The sequence below is a fragment of the Ciconia boyciana genome, chromosome 3, assembly GCF_034638445.1.
Source record: "Ciconia boyciana chromosome 3, ASM3463844v1, whole genome shotgun sequence".
Classification (NCBI taxonomy): Eukaryota; Metazoa; Chordata; class Aves; order Ciconiiformes; family Ciconiidae; genus Ciconia; species Ciconia boyciana.
This window is the reverse complement of record NC_132936.1, coordinates 23,757,140-23,775,374: the sequence shown is the minus strand read 5'-3', so window position 1 is coordinate 23,775,374 and position 18,235 is coordinate 23,757,140. Positions and strand designations below refer to the sequence as shown.

The window sequence follows — 18,235 nt, the reverse complement described above, 5'->3', positions numbered from 1 at the left end:
TGACTAGGCAAATAGGAGGGTCTCCTATACTGATTCCTGGACATCTCTATAAAACCTGCTCAAATTAATCACATATATTGCTCCTTAATAACCAGTGTGGTTGCTATGGATCTCTGACAGAGTATTTGAGATCACAACCTGGCCCAAAGCAACGCCTTGCTTGAGAGAAGTGAGCAGCATTTTACATTTACCAGTAACTAAAAAGTGGCTATTCCTGTAGTCATATGACATGAGTGGCAATTTTATTTGAACAAAGCCTGAAGGAACAAGCCTTTAGAGCCTTTCAACAATTTTTCATCAAAAACTGTTAGCACTCAATCTGACAATAAATAGACTGAGTTTCAGACACATGCAATTTGCAGTGCCAAGGTTATTTCATGTTGACGTTTACTATGAAAAGTTACCTTTTTCACTGTTTAGCCACACACCAAAAGTCTTGCTTTTAACAGACATAGTACAAATAAGGGTCAAAGTTATGCAAGAGCCGGTAGTTTCTGAACGTTCTGAAACTTAGAAGTACTTGAAGAAACATGATAGTGGATGCTGGCATATGAAGAAAAATAAACACACAATAAAAAGCAAACACCATCAAATTGTCATTCAGATGGACAAGCAAGTCCCACTGGCGTGCAGGGGGTACAATGCCAAGAACAAGGTCATCAATCCCAGCTATTTCAGGATTAAATACTAAGTCAATGAAAAGTCAATCAGGTCCAATCACATAGAAAATAAGTGGTACATGAGGTAATGTGTATTACTTTTTATATACTCTTTTATAACACAATCCATATTTGTTCATTATTACTGTTATGGACCTGGATCATACAGTCAGTCCTCTGCCCTACAAGCTTCCAGTTGGCCTGGTTTCCTAACCCCCCTATTTCAAGCCATGGCCTTTGAGAAAGTCAAGGCAAAAAGCCCTCTCTTACAGGTACTTCCTTCATATTATCCCAGGCTCTTTCAAGAGGTAAAAACACCCATGACAATTATTTTTGTGCAGGAGCACTAAACAGACTCTAGAAGAGACCTGGGCCAAGTGCTATGATATAGTATGGGGAGGCAGAGATTGTTCCTTGGATGTTTTTATTATCACAGAAATAGCCCACAGCAGCCACGCTTCTAACTTGAATGTCAGGTATCTGAAGTTTGTAGGACAAATCCAGGCTTTGTTGTTCAAACTCTTCCTATGTACAAATATCAGTTAAACAGGTGTAAACAACAGTACCATGTGAACCTAATGGCCAGTCACATAGTAACAGTAACAAACATTATAAGGTCAATGGCATAGTTAAAATGACAAGTGTGCAAACAGCCCACATCCTAGATTTCATTTACATAAAATGTTCTGACCTTACGAACAAAAAGTACACTGGTGAAAAGCATATAATCAGATGCTCAGCCTTTCACAGTTTCAGTGGTATAAACAGGCTCAACAGTCAATAAAAAGAAGGATAATTTCAGATTAATTTGTAGAGAATTAACACTAGTATAACTGGTTCGGCAACATTTAATTCCCCATGTGAATGAAAGGATAAGCAGGGTTCATGCCTGAGGCAAATGCATGTTGAGATTATAAAGTACTCCAGCTATGCAGCTCAGTACCAGCAAAGGTACCATGTTAGCTAATGAGTGTTGAGCCCTAAAATGGGGGCACACAGAATGGCAGCTTCACCACCCAGGTCAGTTCTGCTGGGAATAAGTTGAGGTTAAAGGTCTCCTAATTAGTGAGCAGAAAAAATGAAGGAAAAAAATCCCACAAATGTGCATGTAAATTGCTCATAATGAATGATTCAAGTTAGTCTAATTAAAAGCCAAAAACTTATTCAAAAGAAGTGGAGAAAATTAATGCAAAAGAGTCCATATTACAGGAAAAGGCAATGAAGAAGAGTTTGATGCCTGTTGAATTCAATTAACTTAGTTATTCAGACCTCTAATTAGTAACTCTAGAAGAGCAACAAAAATGAAAATATATCAGTTTAGAATGGCATATAAAGATGCTAATAGCAGAAGTTACTCTGAATTCCATGCACATTAGCATTAGTTAAGATTCAAAAGTCATTAGCCAAATATAATAAAAATCATGTTTTATAACTTTAATTCTAGAAGCCTTTGTTGCACGTTTGGTGACAGTTGATTAAATAACAGATGCTTTGGTAGAGGAACCTCCAAATCAGAAAACAGTGAGGAAAGAGTTTGAACTCAGGTTTTTCGTGGCTATTTTTTGAGGACGGAAGAAGGAGCATTAAGGGATGAATATTTTGTTTAAATTATTTTTATGGCTCACAATTATTATAAAGAATTAGATCATGTAACGCATTTAGAAATGTCCTATAATTTTTTTTTGTTTTAATGAAGACTACTGCTGAAGAGTAGTAATTCATAAATTTTTATTTTAAATATTTCTAAATAATAAAAAAAGTTTTCATGTAAAACTTTTAATTTTAAAAACATCAAAATCTTTCCTCACATTTTCCTACCTCCATTTTCAATCAACACATTCTAACAAATTATTTCAAGTATATTTCCTTACCTTACAAGCAAGCAAAACTTCACATTCCTCTGTAACTTTCCAATACAAAAACTCTGAGAAGTGAGGACCTAAGAAACAAAATTGTCTTAAAGCATATGTTGTAGAATGAAGAATATCAGAGAGATCCAGTGAAAGAAAGAGAAAGGATGACAATTATATTAGAACATCCTTACACTGGAACGATGAGAGGGAACTCCTGAACTACCCATGCACTAGAAGAAAAATCCTGCAGTAATTTTTTATCATATTGAGCCAGGTGTCTACAGTACAGCTTAAAAACCTGAGGCTCATCTCTGTTGGTATGGTAAGTCATGTACTATTCCAAAACGTAAAATGGTGAGTGAGACAAATTAGTTTACTAAATATGTTTATGCCCAATTGCCAACTAAACATAGGAAAGAAACAGAGTAGCTACAAACAAGTGTACAAACAATGTATTTAATGCAAAGGGAACTGGAGAATAAACAAATGTATCCAAACACCCAATTAAATGTTCACAGCAAAAATCCCATGCCAGACATTGTTTGTCCAAATTATATAAAGTTAAAACATGTGTTAAACATTACAAGCAGAACAGGAAATATTCCTTTTCCCCACTGAGGTTCCAATCCTGCAAATATATATATCCTTCAGTAAATTTACTGACATACATAGTCTTTTTAAAGTTATTGTGGTTACTCATGTCAGTAAATTCATATGCTTTAGTCTCTACAGGATCAGGGCCTGTAATTGCAATATCCAGACCTGGGAGGTAGCAAAGTCCCAGACTTTCACTTAAATCATTGAGAACTGAAAGATCTTGTGAGTTTATGCTCTAAGCGGTATAATTTCTTTCCTAAATCTATTTTTAAAAAAATTCTTACTTTCAGCTGCAAATAGTATCAATAACAAGTATATAACAAACTCTGTAACTGTATAGCTACTATGCAACAAATACACATTTAGTTCCTGGAATTTTGCCTGGACAGAAACCACAGGATCGGGTTTTTAATCTTCCTTGTCTGACACTATGCTGTCTACTTTTCTGTCAATTGTATTGAAGGGACAATTTGTATGCTTAAAACGAAACGTGCTGAAATGTTTTGTTGGATCACAGCCTACAGTAGACACACTTCTCATGAATATTGATCAATGATAACCCCTTGTAAGGACTCCCACTTTATTTCTCTATTTAGTGAAAGTTCTGTCACAACTTGCATGTATCATATGACAATGTTAGAAAATAAGATCCACCAAGGGTTCAATGTCTCCTCAAACTGTGCAATATACTCATCTTCTAATGAAATCAGTGGAAGTTGGAAGCACTTAGTATTCACCAGGGATGCATCATTAGCTGCAAACTGGGCTTAAAGTCAGTGATTTAGTCTGTCTTACCTTGCTTCCTGAGATATTCCTTTCGCTGGAGCTCAGACTCAGCCAATACCACCTTGAATGCTAAATTTAGAAGAAGTGAATGAAAAATGCGTTAGTCACAAAATTACTCAAAGCATAATTGAAGTTCATTTCTTCATCAGAGTCAAAGTTTCAATGTTTCAGTGAACATACCATCTCCAATGAGAACTAATGAAGACTGGTTCTTGGCCTTTCCATCTTGAATCTGTACTGTGTAGGTACCTTCATTGTCAATTGTAAATCGGTCCATCACCATTTCTATAATGCCATTTGAACGGTCACAATTTATTTTATGCCTCTGAAATAAACAAGTAATAACTTTAATATAGTGTAAATTACTTATGATTCCCTATCGAATTAATCATGTTTTATATCCCTGCCTCCACACTCAATCTTTTTCATGTCCTTTTAATTGTAAACTATGGAAACAGGGCTGTGCTTGTATTTACTGTTGTACAACAAGATCCCAGTGGTCGCAGAAACCTCTGTGTGCAGCTGCATTTGGAATCCTCAAGTCATCATAATACAGCTGGTTTGGATTTTAAAATAATAGTTTGTGGCATTATGCATGTTGGAAGAAGAGCCTACACAGCCAGCCTTTAGCTGCATTACAGCTTCCAGTTCAACAAGGGGTTTTGCTAGGCTGAAGCACTATTCCTAGCAGAGTCCAGAAATAGCTGTAAGTATTATGTTTGTAGACACAAATGTGGATCTCCAAATAAATCCATCACAACAAATCCAAAAAGTCATAACTACTAAATATCTTTGAGATGTATGTGGCAGCTCAATACTGGATCATATTTTCTCACTAAAAAATTTTATTTAGGAAGGGTGTAATGATTTGATCATCTAATGCTAGGTATTCTTTTCAAAGAACACTAAAGTGCAAGACCATGAGAACAGTAACATGCAAAACCAACAAAGCTTCTGGGAACTAAAAAAATCAACCAAGTCCAGCAAAAGAGAATTAGAATTCTGTCAAAACATCTAGTTACCTACTAAAGTGCTTGCAGAATAACCAAAACACCAAATATTGACTTGAATTCAAAGTTAAATATGTTTTCCACTGTTTGTGTCCTTTTTGTGTTTGCTTTCTGTTAAGTATTCCAGAAAGATAAATTACTGGCAGGCATCGTCAAGGAAACAGAAAATTGCAAGCAAATATTGGACAATACTTGCAAAATATGTGTTTTGAATTTGCAGGTACTATTTAGATACAATCAACTTTTACTAAGTAATATCCTCTTTCATTCAGTGAGTAACAACCATGAGGACTGTGTGTCCCACTAATGGTGATGTTGTTTGAATCTCAACTAACAAATTCCTAAAACAAAGCAAAAATACTTCCACAGAAGTTACTTGGTGAATACTTTTAGGTAACCAATGTGGCCAAGGATATTACACACTAACTGTTCTGTTCATGATGGGACAGGAAAGTAAAGAAGAAGTTCTATGCAGTAAATTATTATAGACCCTATTACTATTAAAAGGAGATGTGACGCCTTATAAACAGAATGTTTTGATTAACCTTTTTATTAGACTTCAAAACCAGAAAAAAGTACCTAAAGCCACAGCTAGATAAAGTTTAGGAAAGGGAAAGAAAGAAGGAAGGAAAAAAAAGCTAGTAAAAATTCTAGTTATTAAACTCTGTGGGACCACTTCCTTAAGTGGAAAATTAGTAAGAATGACCCCACAGATACGTCTGCTTCAGCTTTGAGGGATGCCTTCTGGTCAGCCTCAAGAACAGATTCACTGTTGTATGGACAAGAAGCCTGGAAGAATAGTGTAGACATAGTCAAGATGTTTAGCATTCATTACTGGCACTTTCAAATGTACAAATAGTACTAGTTTAAATCTTAATGGGGTAACTGAAGAATGAAGAAACAGCAAAGATAATGGAATTAACAAAGCAGTAGCCAACAGATTTATTAGGATAACAATTTATTAAATAAGTGACTTAGAGGGAAGAGACTGAGGTATAACTTTTATATAAAATAACATGAGAAAATGCTCATATAATTTGGATATGCACTTTCCCATACAGTTCAAAGAAAGATAATGTCAAAGAATAAGACAAGATTTAATTAATCAGGAAATTAAGTAGAAAAATTACTTATGTAAGAGTTCGTCTGTAAGAGTTGAGGAGATAGGCCAGGTATGTTAAAAAGAGAAGTCATAAACTTTACCAAATGTGAAATTTGGTCAAGTTTGGTTGAATTTGTGCTTCAAAAAGTGCAAATTCAAATTCTCGTTTACAGTCTCTTGCCCACAGAGGTCAAGGACAACACTTGTATTCGTTTCATGAGTTCTCAGGGAGAATGTTAAATTGAGATTTGCCAGAAGCAGAAAAAGAAGAACAAGATGTATGTTTTAATCTGATCCTTTATCACACTTCTAGAATTTTTTTTTATTTCTTGCGTTTGGGTAAAGGAAAAAAAATATTAAAAGATTAAAATGACAGCTGATTAAATGGGACCCAGTTCATTCCCTTCTCAGATTATTTTGAAATCTTACTGAAACCGTTCCCTGTTAGGACCTAGAAGGAAAAATTTATCACTTCAGCCAGTGTCAAGAATCAGACTACAATTCACCATCATAGCGGTCTCTTGAACATGTTCAGTGACTGTAGCCCAGTCTCCAGGCAGGTTTTAGAGTGTAATTAGGCTTCTAACTATTGCCATTATGCAGCAAGATGAAGTTCAATGATTTTATGGGCACCATAAATACCAGGCTTTTATGTGACTTTCCACAAAAATATCATCAGTCTCCAAACGTAAATGTCACCTGTGGGTTACTAATTAAAGAGGTGAAATAATGCAGCTCCACTTCAAGACTCTCTCTGATGTCAACACTTCCAAAACATATGCGAACTAAAAATAGCTCCTTCTGTTCCACTAATATTGCCAAGACAGAATATTGTCATTTCAATACATCCCAGTCACTAATTTCAGGTTTTCAGTGCTATAGTTTATTACTTCTTAAAGTAAGAAAACCAGAGAAGTATTTTACTCAGAAACACTTCTTCTTCCACTTGTCAATATGTAATTAAAGTAAATGCTCTTTGCTTTTCTATGGTATAAAAATGCTGACTGATAAGCTTATCTGGCCAAAACCAGGCTTTGCATCCTCAGGAATAAACTGAACCTTTCAAACAGCTGCACTGGAGGTGGATTCCTCACAGTAAAAGATATTTCCAGTGCTGTATTTTATGCCCAGTAGATGAACCATACTCCAGCCCTGCAAAGGCATGACCTTGCTTTCTTCTCAGCCCAATCTGACCACTTTTTTGTGTCCCTTTCTATGAAAGGTCTTCCTAGAGCTATAAAAATGCAGGAAGCTGGTGGCCTGCCCTTTCATCTCCATGTAGCCATTCAATGCTCATTTAGTGTCTAAGATAAAATTAAAAAAAAAAAAATTGAAAGTTACACCATCTAAAAGTTTTATAACTATGACCATTGTTGCATTGTCAAGTGCCTGCCACATTGTATGTAAAACTAGTAGCAGTAGCCTCAGAGGGTCTCTGGGAACAGCATGTCTTGCTCGTTTGGAGTCCAAAACTGTACTTGAAGCACCTTTTTTGTCTTGAGCTATTTTCCTAAAATATTTGTGCACTACTTTTAATCAGATGTGTTTAGTACTGGTCTGTGTCTAATTTCTCCTTCTCTTTGGCTGTTGATCATATAGCTACCCAAAATGAATACAGACTTCTGAGGGTTAAACTTTGCTCTCTTTTTTTTGGTATGAATAGGCTTACTCTACAACAGGAATTCTATACTGAAAAAAAGATTCAAGTTAAACATTGGCATTCCTTTCAGGTATTGTCAGACCTTAATAATATGGTTTTAAGCAACTATAAAAATATAATACCTATTAATGCATAAGGGTTTATTAAACAAAATCACATATATAGAGTACTCAATATGTACTTACATCACTGTTTTCAATTTCTTTATCATTAATAACAAATCTGAAGGTAGAATCTGGTGATAAGCTTTCAGCCTGAATCCAGAAACGAACTTCTCCTTTCTCAAGAACCTCATAAGCTAATTCTGATTTCAGAGGTATTGCTGCAGAAAGGAAAGCATCAAAAGTCAACAATGCATGAATCCTTGTGAGAAAAAAGGCTATTGTAGTAAAATATTAGTATCTCCCTATTATTTATGGAATGCTGGATATAGAATAAAGTTTATACAGGGAAAAGATGTCTAATGCAATCTTTGGCTGATTTTTTAATTAATTTCTCAAAGAGAGAAAAGAATTTACAGCTTATAGCTTGCACATTGTTTAAGGAATTGGCTAGTGGCAACCTATAGTCTATTGTCAAAGTTAAACTTCAGAAGACTTTTAGGCAATGATGATTTTATTCAGTGCAAACTAATATTCTTCTAAATGAATGGAAAGATAAGGAAGCAAGCTGTTCCATGAAAAATGAAGCTGCCATTTTCTCAGAAAGAATCTTTTTGAAACTTCAGTCATTAGTATGTAATTATATTTGTTCTAAGAGTATAAAATAGATTCAGATCTTCAACTTACTTGGATTCTTTATTTCATTGCTTAATGCCATCAAACGTTCAAACTCTGAAATTAAGAAAAATACTAATGTTTTAATTTATTCTGAAAAATACAGTCAGAAAATGAGTGTCAAAGAAGGTACGTATCAGCATCAGCAGATAATCTTAAGTCTTATATGTGAAATATCCAACTCTTCAGGAAATGATAATTAAAAAATAAGATTTAAGAAACTTAAAATTCTGATACATGGATTTAGCGAGTGTTCCTATTTCACGCATTTTCATGTACACTTTCTTATGCAAAAAAATCTAAACAAGGGACGAAACCTGTTTTAAACTCTCTATGGGTTTTAAATGAAAGATGGGAGACAATAGCTTCTAAGCAGTGTATGAGGTTCTTTTATCTGCTGACTTCCTTTCTGACACTGTACCTGAACAGCTTGTTTTACTGTGGCAGGAAACAAGATTGAGCGCAGGTTAGTCTGAAAAGGTACAGAAAGTTCTATTTAATGCACTAAATCCTCATGAAGGCTGCATGAGGGTCTAGAAATCACTTTGTTAGATTTTCATACTAACCTTATTTATCATATTCATTACTAATAAAGATTTGGAAGATGAACATTACTGCCAATTCCAAATTTACAGATAATGTAAAGACCAGAGGAAATTAGCAAGGATTTATGACATGGTCGAGGATTTAGCAAAACTACAGGAGAATTTATAGCATTTGAGGAAGTAAGTGGGCAGTGAAATAATGGTTTTCAGTGCTAAGATACAAAATCTGACACTTGTGCAGGGATGCAATGCAAATAAAAGTGTAATTTTGAGTGACAGATATGACCAGGGAAGACATGGGCTAAGTGTGGGATGGGAAACACCTTCAGTGCTCTTCTACAAAAAAAACTTCAAAGGTAGGACTGATGGTGACAAGACCTACAAACAGGTTTGAGTCATGCTTCAAAACTAAAGCCAAAGGGAAGTTCTCATGATCAAATCCATATCTGTCTTTTCCTACAGTATTCATTTGAAAATTAAAAATATTACAAGTTTAGCTTCCCTCGAAGAAGCAGATATTGGTAATGACTAAGTCCACAAAAATGGTTCAAGTCCTGGAGAACCATATTTTTTCTGGCTGCACATGGATTTCTTCTCAGCACCTACTTTGAATGGGAGGTTTGACATGGTTCACACTGTGATAAAAGTTCTGCTTACTGTCAGACTCACACTCAGTCTCATCTCCTCTCCACAAATGACTTACTTAGAAGATAAGTAGAGGGATTTTCATGCTTAAGGAACTGGGCATAGCAATTACAGCATGTGGACTGGGAAAGCACCAAAGTAATTTTTGTGCTATTTAAAAATAGCGAAGTCCCCCCTTTTGCCTTTCACCTCAGCACCTCTCAATGGTAAACCAAAGTCAGACTGAAGCAAATTCATTGCAACTCCAATGAAACAAAATAGCTGCAATGAAATAAAACAAAACTAATCTAAATTTAAACCAAAGGATAATTTAACCCAATGTATTTAGATCTTGTTGAAGCAACATCCTTTTTCTCACATTCTTCTCACTAATTCTCTGCATCTCAGTTATATGAAACTATGTCTAGAGCCTCAAGGTCTGTCTCTATATGAAGCTCCTAAGCAGAGATCTGATGGTGGCTTTACAGCTAACAGAGCACCAATTATTATAAAAGATGTGAAAGGCTATAAAGTCAAAGCACAGCAAAAGTGACATACTAGAGAAAGAGATTCACAAAACAGTGAAAAAAGCAACATTTTCAGACATTTAACTGAAAGTGTAACAGATATTTGCAAACAGCATTATAGTCCCAGCATAAAGAAAACAATTCTAATTGGGCATATTCTTTAACTTTTTTTAAAAGAAAATATTGCCTTAAGTTATCCCAACTTTCATTATTGCGATAATCTGAAAAATAAGTAATCACACAAAGCCTGTTGTGTGGTCTTTTTTTGTTTTTCCTTAATGCATAGGAAAGAATGTGAGTTGTGGGGTTCTTTTTTTTTTTGTGGACAATTTTTAGTGCAGTTGAGGTGACAAAATTAAGAAAGACTTGAGATGGTAAGGACCTTACCTTCATCATCCATAACGAAGCTGGATGAAACCCCATCCGTGTCACTAACTGAGACAGAATAAGTTCCCAAATCTGATTTATCAGGATTTTTGAAGTACAGTTTAGAACTAAAATCATGAATAAATAAGGATATAATTAGCAGGGTTTCTCATGTTATTGAGGTTTTAACAGGACAAACTTCTAATAATTTGATAGACTGGCATGACTTACTGATTTCCTTCTGTTTTGATCTTAAACTTATCAGAATCATCAATCTCCTCATACGATTTACCCCACGCAAAATGAGATGCATCTGTAGCTTCTTTGCACTCAAAAGCCAGGTAAATATTACCCTCATCATCCACACCTGAAAAGATTTCTTTTGTTCCTGCAAAATAGGAATCAACTCGAATGTCAAGGCTACATTTTTCTTTCAAGCTGCAATTCAGAAATTACTAAAGCCCATGCAAATTTTGCTCATCTTCACTAACAGATACTGATCTTATTTGCAGATCTTGAAGCATGTTTATGTCATATGCTGACTCAGCATCACATACTAGCAAGATTCTTACTCTACACAAAAAAAGGAATACTAAAAATAATAAATGCTTATTGAGAAAAATGAAACTGAATACGAGAAGATATGAACAGTTTAAGTAAATTAATTTTATTGTCACTCGTGAAGCTTTAATAAATGTGTTGTCATACTCCTTTTCACTCACAGCAAGAAGCACCTTTGTTTATGAGAATAAAAACTAAAATAAGTGATTATCAAATATTTCCTGCAGTAAGTAAAGCAAAAAGTCTTGACAGTGCCTCTGTATCCACATGATTTTTTCCTTAAGTTTTAAGGCTAAGAGCTTCTTAACTCTTGAAATACTTATCTGTGCAACAATATCAAATCAGATTGATTAAATTCACTTCTAAATATTTCAGTACTTTAGAAGCAGAGGACATAAAACAGTTCATTACCTGGCCGTGCCTCGACAAGCACTGGTTCAGATATCTCAGATGACTTGCCTACCCCAGCATCATTCACTGCACGAACTTTGAAAACGTAGGTATGACCCTCAAGTAAATCAGTGACCTTGAACAAGATAAAGAGCAAAGCCAATTTAAAAAACAACCTAAACTCTTTTGTTTACTTAAATGAAGATGTTAGCAGAAGCCCAAGTTCAAATACACATCTTTGTTGTACTCAATCAGATGTTTTTATAACTCAGTTTTGAGTTAACACTAACTAATGAAAATGTTACCTTAAAATAGCGCTTTGAAGTAGGTTTTTCATTAGCAGTGATCCAGTCTTCTGTATCTACTTCCTTATAGTCCACTAAATACCCAGTAATAGGGCTTTTGCCTTCATACACAGGAGCTTTCCACAGAAGAACCAGTGATGTATTCCTAACTTCACAAATTGTGAGATCATAGGCAGGACCTAAAATATTTCAAATATTGGAAGTTCACTTCAATATAATAAAGTTTTGCAAACTGGCCCTGCGGAGGCCGAAATGCACCACTTTAATTTTGATTGTGTTTGCTTTCAAAAATCTCATCCTTTACAATAAACCTGGGATATGTGGTATTTAGGTCATTTTCCCCTCATGGCTGTATACAGCAATACCTGCTTTATGCAGTGAGTGACTTTAGTATTCTGAAGCATACATTCTTAGCCAGATCTCAGGAACTCCATTTGAAGGGAAAGTTATTCATGTGGAAAATCCATGCAGTTTAAAATTTTCCAGCAAGTTACAGAGGTTTCTTGTCTATTCACCAGCCCCACATAAAAGTTGCTTCACTGAGCCTGATTCAGGTTCATAATTTAGCATCAGATTTTTATTTTTTGTTGGTATACATGAACCATGATCTTTCAGACTGATCCAAAACCCACTGGAACCAGTGGACTTTGGATCAGGCTTCTCATTCCTTGACAGAAGAATTTTTCATTGTGAGGTGGATAACAATAGCCAAGAAGAAGTTCTCAAGAGGATATCTGTTAGGAGAACTATTTAAACCAAAACCAACCTGATGCTCTATGAATAAGTGAGAGTTCATACCTTTGCAGCTATCAAATTATATTCTCCCTACTATACTTTCCTTCTCCTTCACTTAACTGCTCTAGTGCCATTCAGTTTAACTTGTAGCATTTATTTTTTACTATTACTTGATATTTATTTATACTGGTAGACTATAAAAGCACAATCTAGTAGACTACTAGAGCACTACTAGTATACTAGTAGACCATAAAAGCACAAAGAAGTTTCCTATCACGGTGAAAACACCCATGACAGAACACTGATATTCAGCCAAATAATGTAGCTGGAAGCTTGCTTCTTGTGCTTTAAATTTAGAGTAAGGAAGTGTGAAAGTACCTGAGACTTAGGGATTTTCTTAGTGTTGTCAGTTTGGCCTAATTCAAGATATTACTTTTCCCTACAACATGTCTCACCATTTAAAATAAAGAAGAATAGAAAAACCTTAGAAATAAACCTGATTGCCATTCCAGCCTATATGATGTTAACCAGTGATGAATGAACATAACATTTGTAAAGGATGATATTCAGCAAATATACAGCAAAAAACAGTAGAAAAGTGTTTCTCCATAGTGGATAAGCACAGTTCAGAAAATAAATATATAAGTACCTGTTGCAGACCTTATGAGGATAAATACTAGATTTCTCATGGAATGACTGCAGTTTTAAAGGAACCTAAAGCCTTCTCTCAGGGCTCTTTAAAAATCCTAACCTAAATGTCTATATATCCACAGATAATTAAAATTCCACTGGCGGATGCACCTGCTAGAAATCTAGACAGTAGAAGAAAATGTGTAATGAAGTATGTTCTATTCTGAGGATTCTGAGACCACAGACATTTCATTTTATTTAAGTCATGTCAAATAATTCATTAGCTATCATTGCTAACTCACAGAGGCTCACAGTGATACCTAAGACTAGAGTTCTGCAGAAGGATGAAATAATTATGGGCTCTGGGCAAGGAATCCATCACTCATGCTGGAAATCCTGCAAGGGGTTTTGGCCTTTCTAAGGAAACCTCCCTTCCATATCAAAAGGTGGAAGAATATTTTGTTCACACTGGGAGTATATTGCAGTCACATTACATTAGTCTTCAGTATCTTTAGTAAGTCAGGGAAGAGGGTCAGCCTCTTTCTCCCAGTCTTAAATCTCGATTATTTAATTTCATTATTGCTAAGCCATTCTTTAAAAACTTATTCTAAAAAAGGCTTGTGAAATATTTTAACAGGTTTGGCAATCTGGGAAGGATGAGGGTATTGTTTGTTTGTGGTGTTTTTTTAAGCAGGAAGAATGGTTAAGAATGCTCTCTAGTTTCTAGTTCAGCTAGTTTCATAATGAGAACAATGTAATTAGCCAAGGAGTAGAAAGGTCAGTTTGTTCATTATGAAAATGGAAATTTCACTCTCTTCATTTCCTGAAAGTGCCTTTTATTTTATTTCTTTATATATCATTTAAAATGAAGGACAATCTTCACTTGTTTACACACTAGGCAATTTTGCTGATGTTTTGAAAACACTGTAGAGAGTATAAATCACAGGTCCTTTCTTTAAGGAAAATAATTGTTCCACTGATGATGCATTTATACTAAATATTACAAAATTATAAGAAAATGTGATTCACCCAAAAGGAGTTAAGGTCAGGAGATTAAACATTTTGTTATAGACAGCTTTGCCGTGTCATTAAATCCAGAAGGTAAGATTTATGAACTTAGAAGAATTTAGCTAGAAAGCATGGAGAACAACTCTCTGACAAGCAGTTTTGCAGAAAAGAATCTGGGCATTAAAAATAAGTAAACTTGGAACTTAGCATAACAGTGTAATTGTTTTAAAAAAGACAAATAGAAAGGAATTTGTAAGCAGGCAAATAATTGTAGGAGGTGTGGAGTTACCATTTCTCTGCTTAGCATTGAAAAAACTTTATTTGAAATAATGTCTCCAGTTTGTGTGCTGTCATTCAAGAAAGACATGAACTAACTAGAAAAAGTTCAAAGAACAGCAAAAAAAGTGTTTATTCAGAGATAGGGAATACATGATCTATGGGGAAAGGTTGCATGAACTGGATTTTGTCAATTTAAGGGGAAAGCTAGGGGTCTGATAAAGTCTTTAAACACATAGAAAAGCTATTGCCAAGGGGAAAAGAATAATCTCTCTTCATGTCCTTGGTGGACAGGACAAGAAGCAAACAGGCTTAAATGGCAGGAAGAAAGATTCAGGAATATTAGAAAAACTTAAACTGTAAGCATGGTAAGATTAGGAATAGATCCTGTCCAAAGAACCTGGACTTTTTCATGAGTAGAAGTCTTTAAGGATGGATTAGACAAGCCTCTGCCAATGAGATAGGTATAGCTGATCCTGTGTGGGGGCAAGCAGTTGAATTAGATTACATTTGAGAGTCTTTCCTAGTAAGTGATTCCATGATCTTACTGAATTGTTTCTTGTTCCAGGCAAGAATTACTTTTTACATATAACATAGAAAAGAAAACTGAAATTTTCCTGCCTTCTTATGCTAATTATGCCTTTTTGAAATCACTAAAAATTCCAATAGTTTTACAAAACCAGATTTAGGGGTTGGATTTTTTTTTCTTTACTGAGAAAATAACTGCATGAACATTTAGGTATGAAACAGATGTGTGTAGGTGTCAGACTGCTCCTGATGACATAAACAAGTATTAGAATGGATCCTTAATTGCATACCAAAGCTCAATGTCATAAATAGAATTCAATTTAACAACGCAGCAGTATTTTACAGCATTTTGGGGAAAAGAAGGTAGAAATATATTAAAGTGGTAGGTTCCTGTGTTTTCATTATAGGCTACACTGTGACACCCTTTGTTTAGGCAAATCAGTACCAGACATCAGAAATAGCTTCAGCAAAAGTGTTGCTCAGTATGAGCGATGGTATTATAAAATAAGCAGATGGGCCTTCAGAAACTCTTTCGTAGATTATTTATGGAACTCAAACATTACCCAGTTCCCTAGATGTCTAACATTTAGGCACAAATTTATGTGCTCACATGAGGTAGACTAAAGTTTCACTTTCTTTTGCTGGGGGTCCTGAATTCACAGTACTGCTTATTTAACATATTGTACAGAGTTAGTATGGCAATTAACAGTCTTTAGCTACATCTACACTGCTAAACTACAGACAACGTAAACGCAGGTTTGCATACTAGCACGCAGTCAATCCTACTGTGTGTTTGTTAGCACATTTGTTCTGACACGTGACTAATAATAATCTCTCAGGTAACACCTGGGTACAATCTGGGGAAAACACATAAATAAGGGCACACTAGTTGAGACTGAGAGACTTTAGCTGTAAAGTGTGAGCTACATTGTGCTACTTGCCTCTGTGTTGAGAAACAGTCCCCTGTTGTGTCTTATTTATGAACAAAAAACATAGGTTTGGAGTCTGAAACTCCAGGAATATTCTTAATAGACTGCCATTATGGTGCAAGGATGCCTATGTATTGTATAGGTGGTGACTGTGAGGTGGAGCTTGTAGGGCTGGAGGTGAAGAGCTCATAGACATAAAAACAGACTAAAGGCTGAAGACTTTCTGCTCTGAGCTGATGTGGGCAGTGAAAGAAGGAGGCACTCAGCAAACTAAGTAGAGGTCACCCACTTCCCAGGACATTCAATGTCATCAGTGGGAATGTGGAGGTAGCTTTTAACAGGAGATCTCGGAAGCAATGGCAATCTCAACAGGTATTATGGCAGAAATGAACCAACAGACATCCAGCAGAGTTTGGCTAGAACATTGCACTGACTGTGTTTTAAGGAGTTTATATTGAATGGAAATTCATGAGGAACTAATAGACTTACCAGGTTCTGGCATAGTCCAGGCTTTACACTTAAAGTGCTCACTGGGATCTGAAGGTTGACCTATTCCAACCAGATTTGCTGCAGCAACTTTGAATTCATAGAAGGCGCCTTCTGTCAAATCCTCTACCTTTTTTGAGAAAACAAATCAATATATCAAAAGCCATGATCTATATTCTTTTAATAAATTAAATACCTAAAAATATGCATCCTGACATTGGTTAATTAATTATCAGGCCTTACTGCTGGGCTGGATTACTGGAAGGATCTAATTTGAAGATTTTACTCTTAAACCAAACACACTGCAGAGATCTACATTGTACTTCCGTGTTTCAGCCACATCATCCTAGGAATAACAACTCTCAATATATTGGCATGAGAGGCTGTAAAAGGTTAGAGCAAAGGTCCAGGGAGCCCACTCAATGAATGACCACTAGTAGATGCTTATGGGTGAGTGTTCTAACATGAAATACCTTCTTGCATTGCTTATGAATGACTATTCATAAGCTGTTCACTTAAGCAAGAGTTCAAATGGTGTTTTGGTCTCAAGAGGTTATAGTGGACTGACCAGGGAAGAAAGGAAAACAACAGGAAACTAAAGAAAAAGCCAATCCAATTAGTTCAGCAGTGTGGTGATACAACTCTGGGAAAGATTCTCTCTGTAATTTTTTCTGGCTTGTATGCATCTTTCTCTTAATATTACCTACCATTACAAAGTGAGGAAGTAAGCACTGGAAATGGGATGACCAGAATCCGTGCTATACCTCTGCAAACGTCCCTGGTAAATGAACCCTGACTTATCTAATGAGTCCATCACTACATCACCATCTCAGATTTTGAGTTCAAGGTAGATAAGCTATAAGGCATGAGCTTCTTGACACCCTGAGTGCCTAATGGTAGCAGCCCTCTTCCATCCTTCCTCTTCCAAACCACCTAAATACAATAAACAAGTCTTCTACACCTCAGTCCTCTGCATAATTTTCCCAGAATTATATTTCATCATATGTCTCAAGAGAAAGAGGCAGCTGAGAGTCATGCTTCTAGTGGAGATACTGAACAGTTTTAGATTTTCATTAATACACTATAAATATATTCTCTGGGAAAATGTGAGATAAAAAAGGATTTTGGTGTCATTTTTTTAATAGTAAAAACATATGATGGCATGATAACAAACAAATTATGGGCCAGTGTATTGGGTTTGCGCGGCAAGGTTTTGGTAGTGGGGGGGCTACCGGGGTGGGTTCTGTAAGAAGCTGCCAGAAGCTTCCCCCATGTCCAACAGAGCCAATGCCAACCGGCTCCAAGACGGATCTGCCACTGGCCAAGGCCGAGCCCATCAGCAACAGTGGTAGTGCCTCTGTGATAACGTATTTAAGAAGGGGGAAAAGTTGCTGTGCAACAGCAGCTGGAGAGAGGAGTGAGAATATGTGAGAGGAACAACTCTGCAGACACCAAGGTCAGTGAAGAAGGAGGGGAGGAGGTGCTCCAGGCTCCAGAGCAGAGATTCCCCTGCAGCCTGTGGTGAAGACCATGGTGAGGGAGACTGTTGCCCTGCAGCATATGGAGGTTAATGGTGGAGCAGATATCCACCTGCAGCCTGTGGAGGACCCCACGCCAGAGCAGGTGGATGCCCGAAGGAGGCTGTGACCCTGTGGGAAGCCCATGCTGGAGCAGGCTCCTGGCAGGAGCTGTGCACCCGTGGAGAGAGGAGCCCACGCTGGAGCACGTTTTCTGGCAGGACTTGTGACCCCGTGGGGTCCCATGCTGGAGCAGTCTGTTCCTGAAGGACTGCACCCCATGGAAGGAACCCATGCTGGAGCAGTTTGTGAAAAACTGTAGCCTGTGGGAAGGACTCGTGTTGGAGAAGTTCGTGGAGAACTGT

The 18,235-nt window shown here is 36.3% G+C and overlaps 1 protein-coding gene across 1 annotated transcript in view; it reads right to left on the bottom strand.

Annotated features, from left to right (window-relative positions):
• The window catches only part of MYOM2 (myomesin 2), a 73,286-nt gene that overhangs the window by 15,779 nt on the left and 39,272 nt on the right, over positions 1-18,235 (bottom strand). The window contains exons 19-28 of the mRNA XM_072855763.1: positions 16,357-16,483; positions 11,762-11,940; positions 11,478-11,592; positions 10,737-10,893; positions 10,527-10,633; positions 8,456-8,500; positions 7,853-7,989; positions 4,076-4,220; positions 3,905-3,964; positions 2,531-2,598 (exon numbers count right to left, since the gene is read on the bottom strand). Of these exons, the coding sequence (XP_072711864.1) occupies positions 2,531-2,598; positions 3,905-3,964; positions 4,076-4,220; positions 7,853-7,989; positions 8,456-8,500; positions 10,527-10,633; positions 10,737-10,893; positions 11,478-11,592; positions 11,762-11,940; positions 16,357-16,483 (1,140 nt within the window). The remainder of the gene's footprint in view (positions 1-2,530; positions 2,599-3,904; positions 3,965-4,075; positions 4,221-7,852; positions 7,990-8,455; positions 8,501-10,526; positions 10,634-10,736; positions 10,894-11,477; positions 11,593-11,761; positions 11,941-16,356; positions 16,484-18,235) is intronic.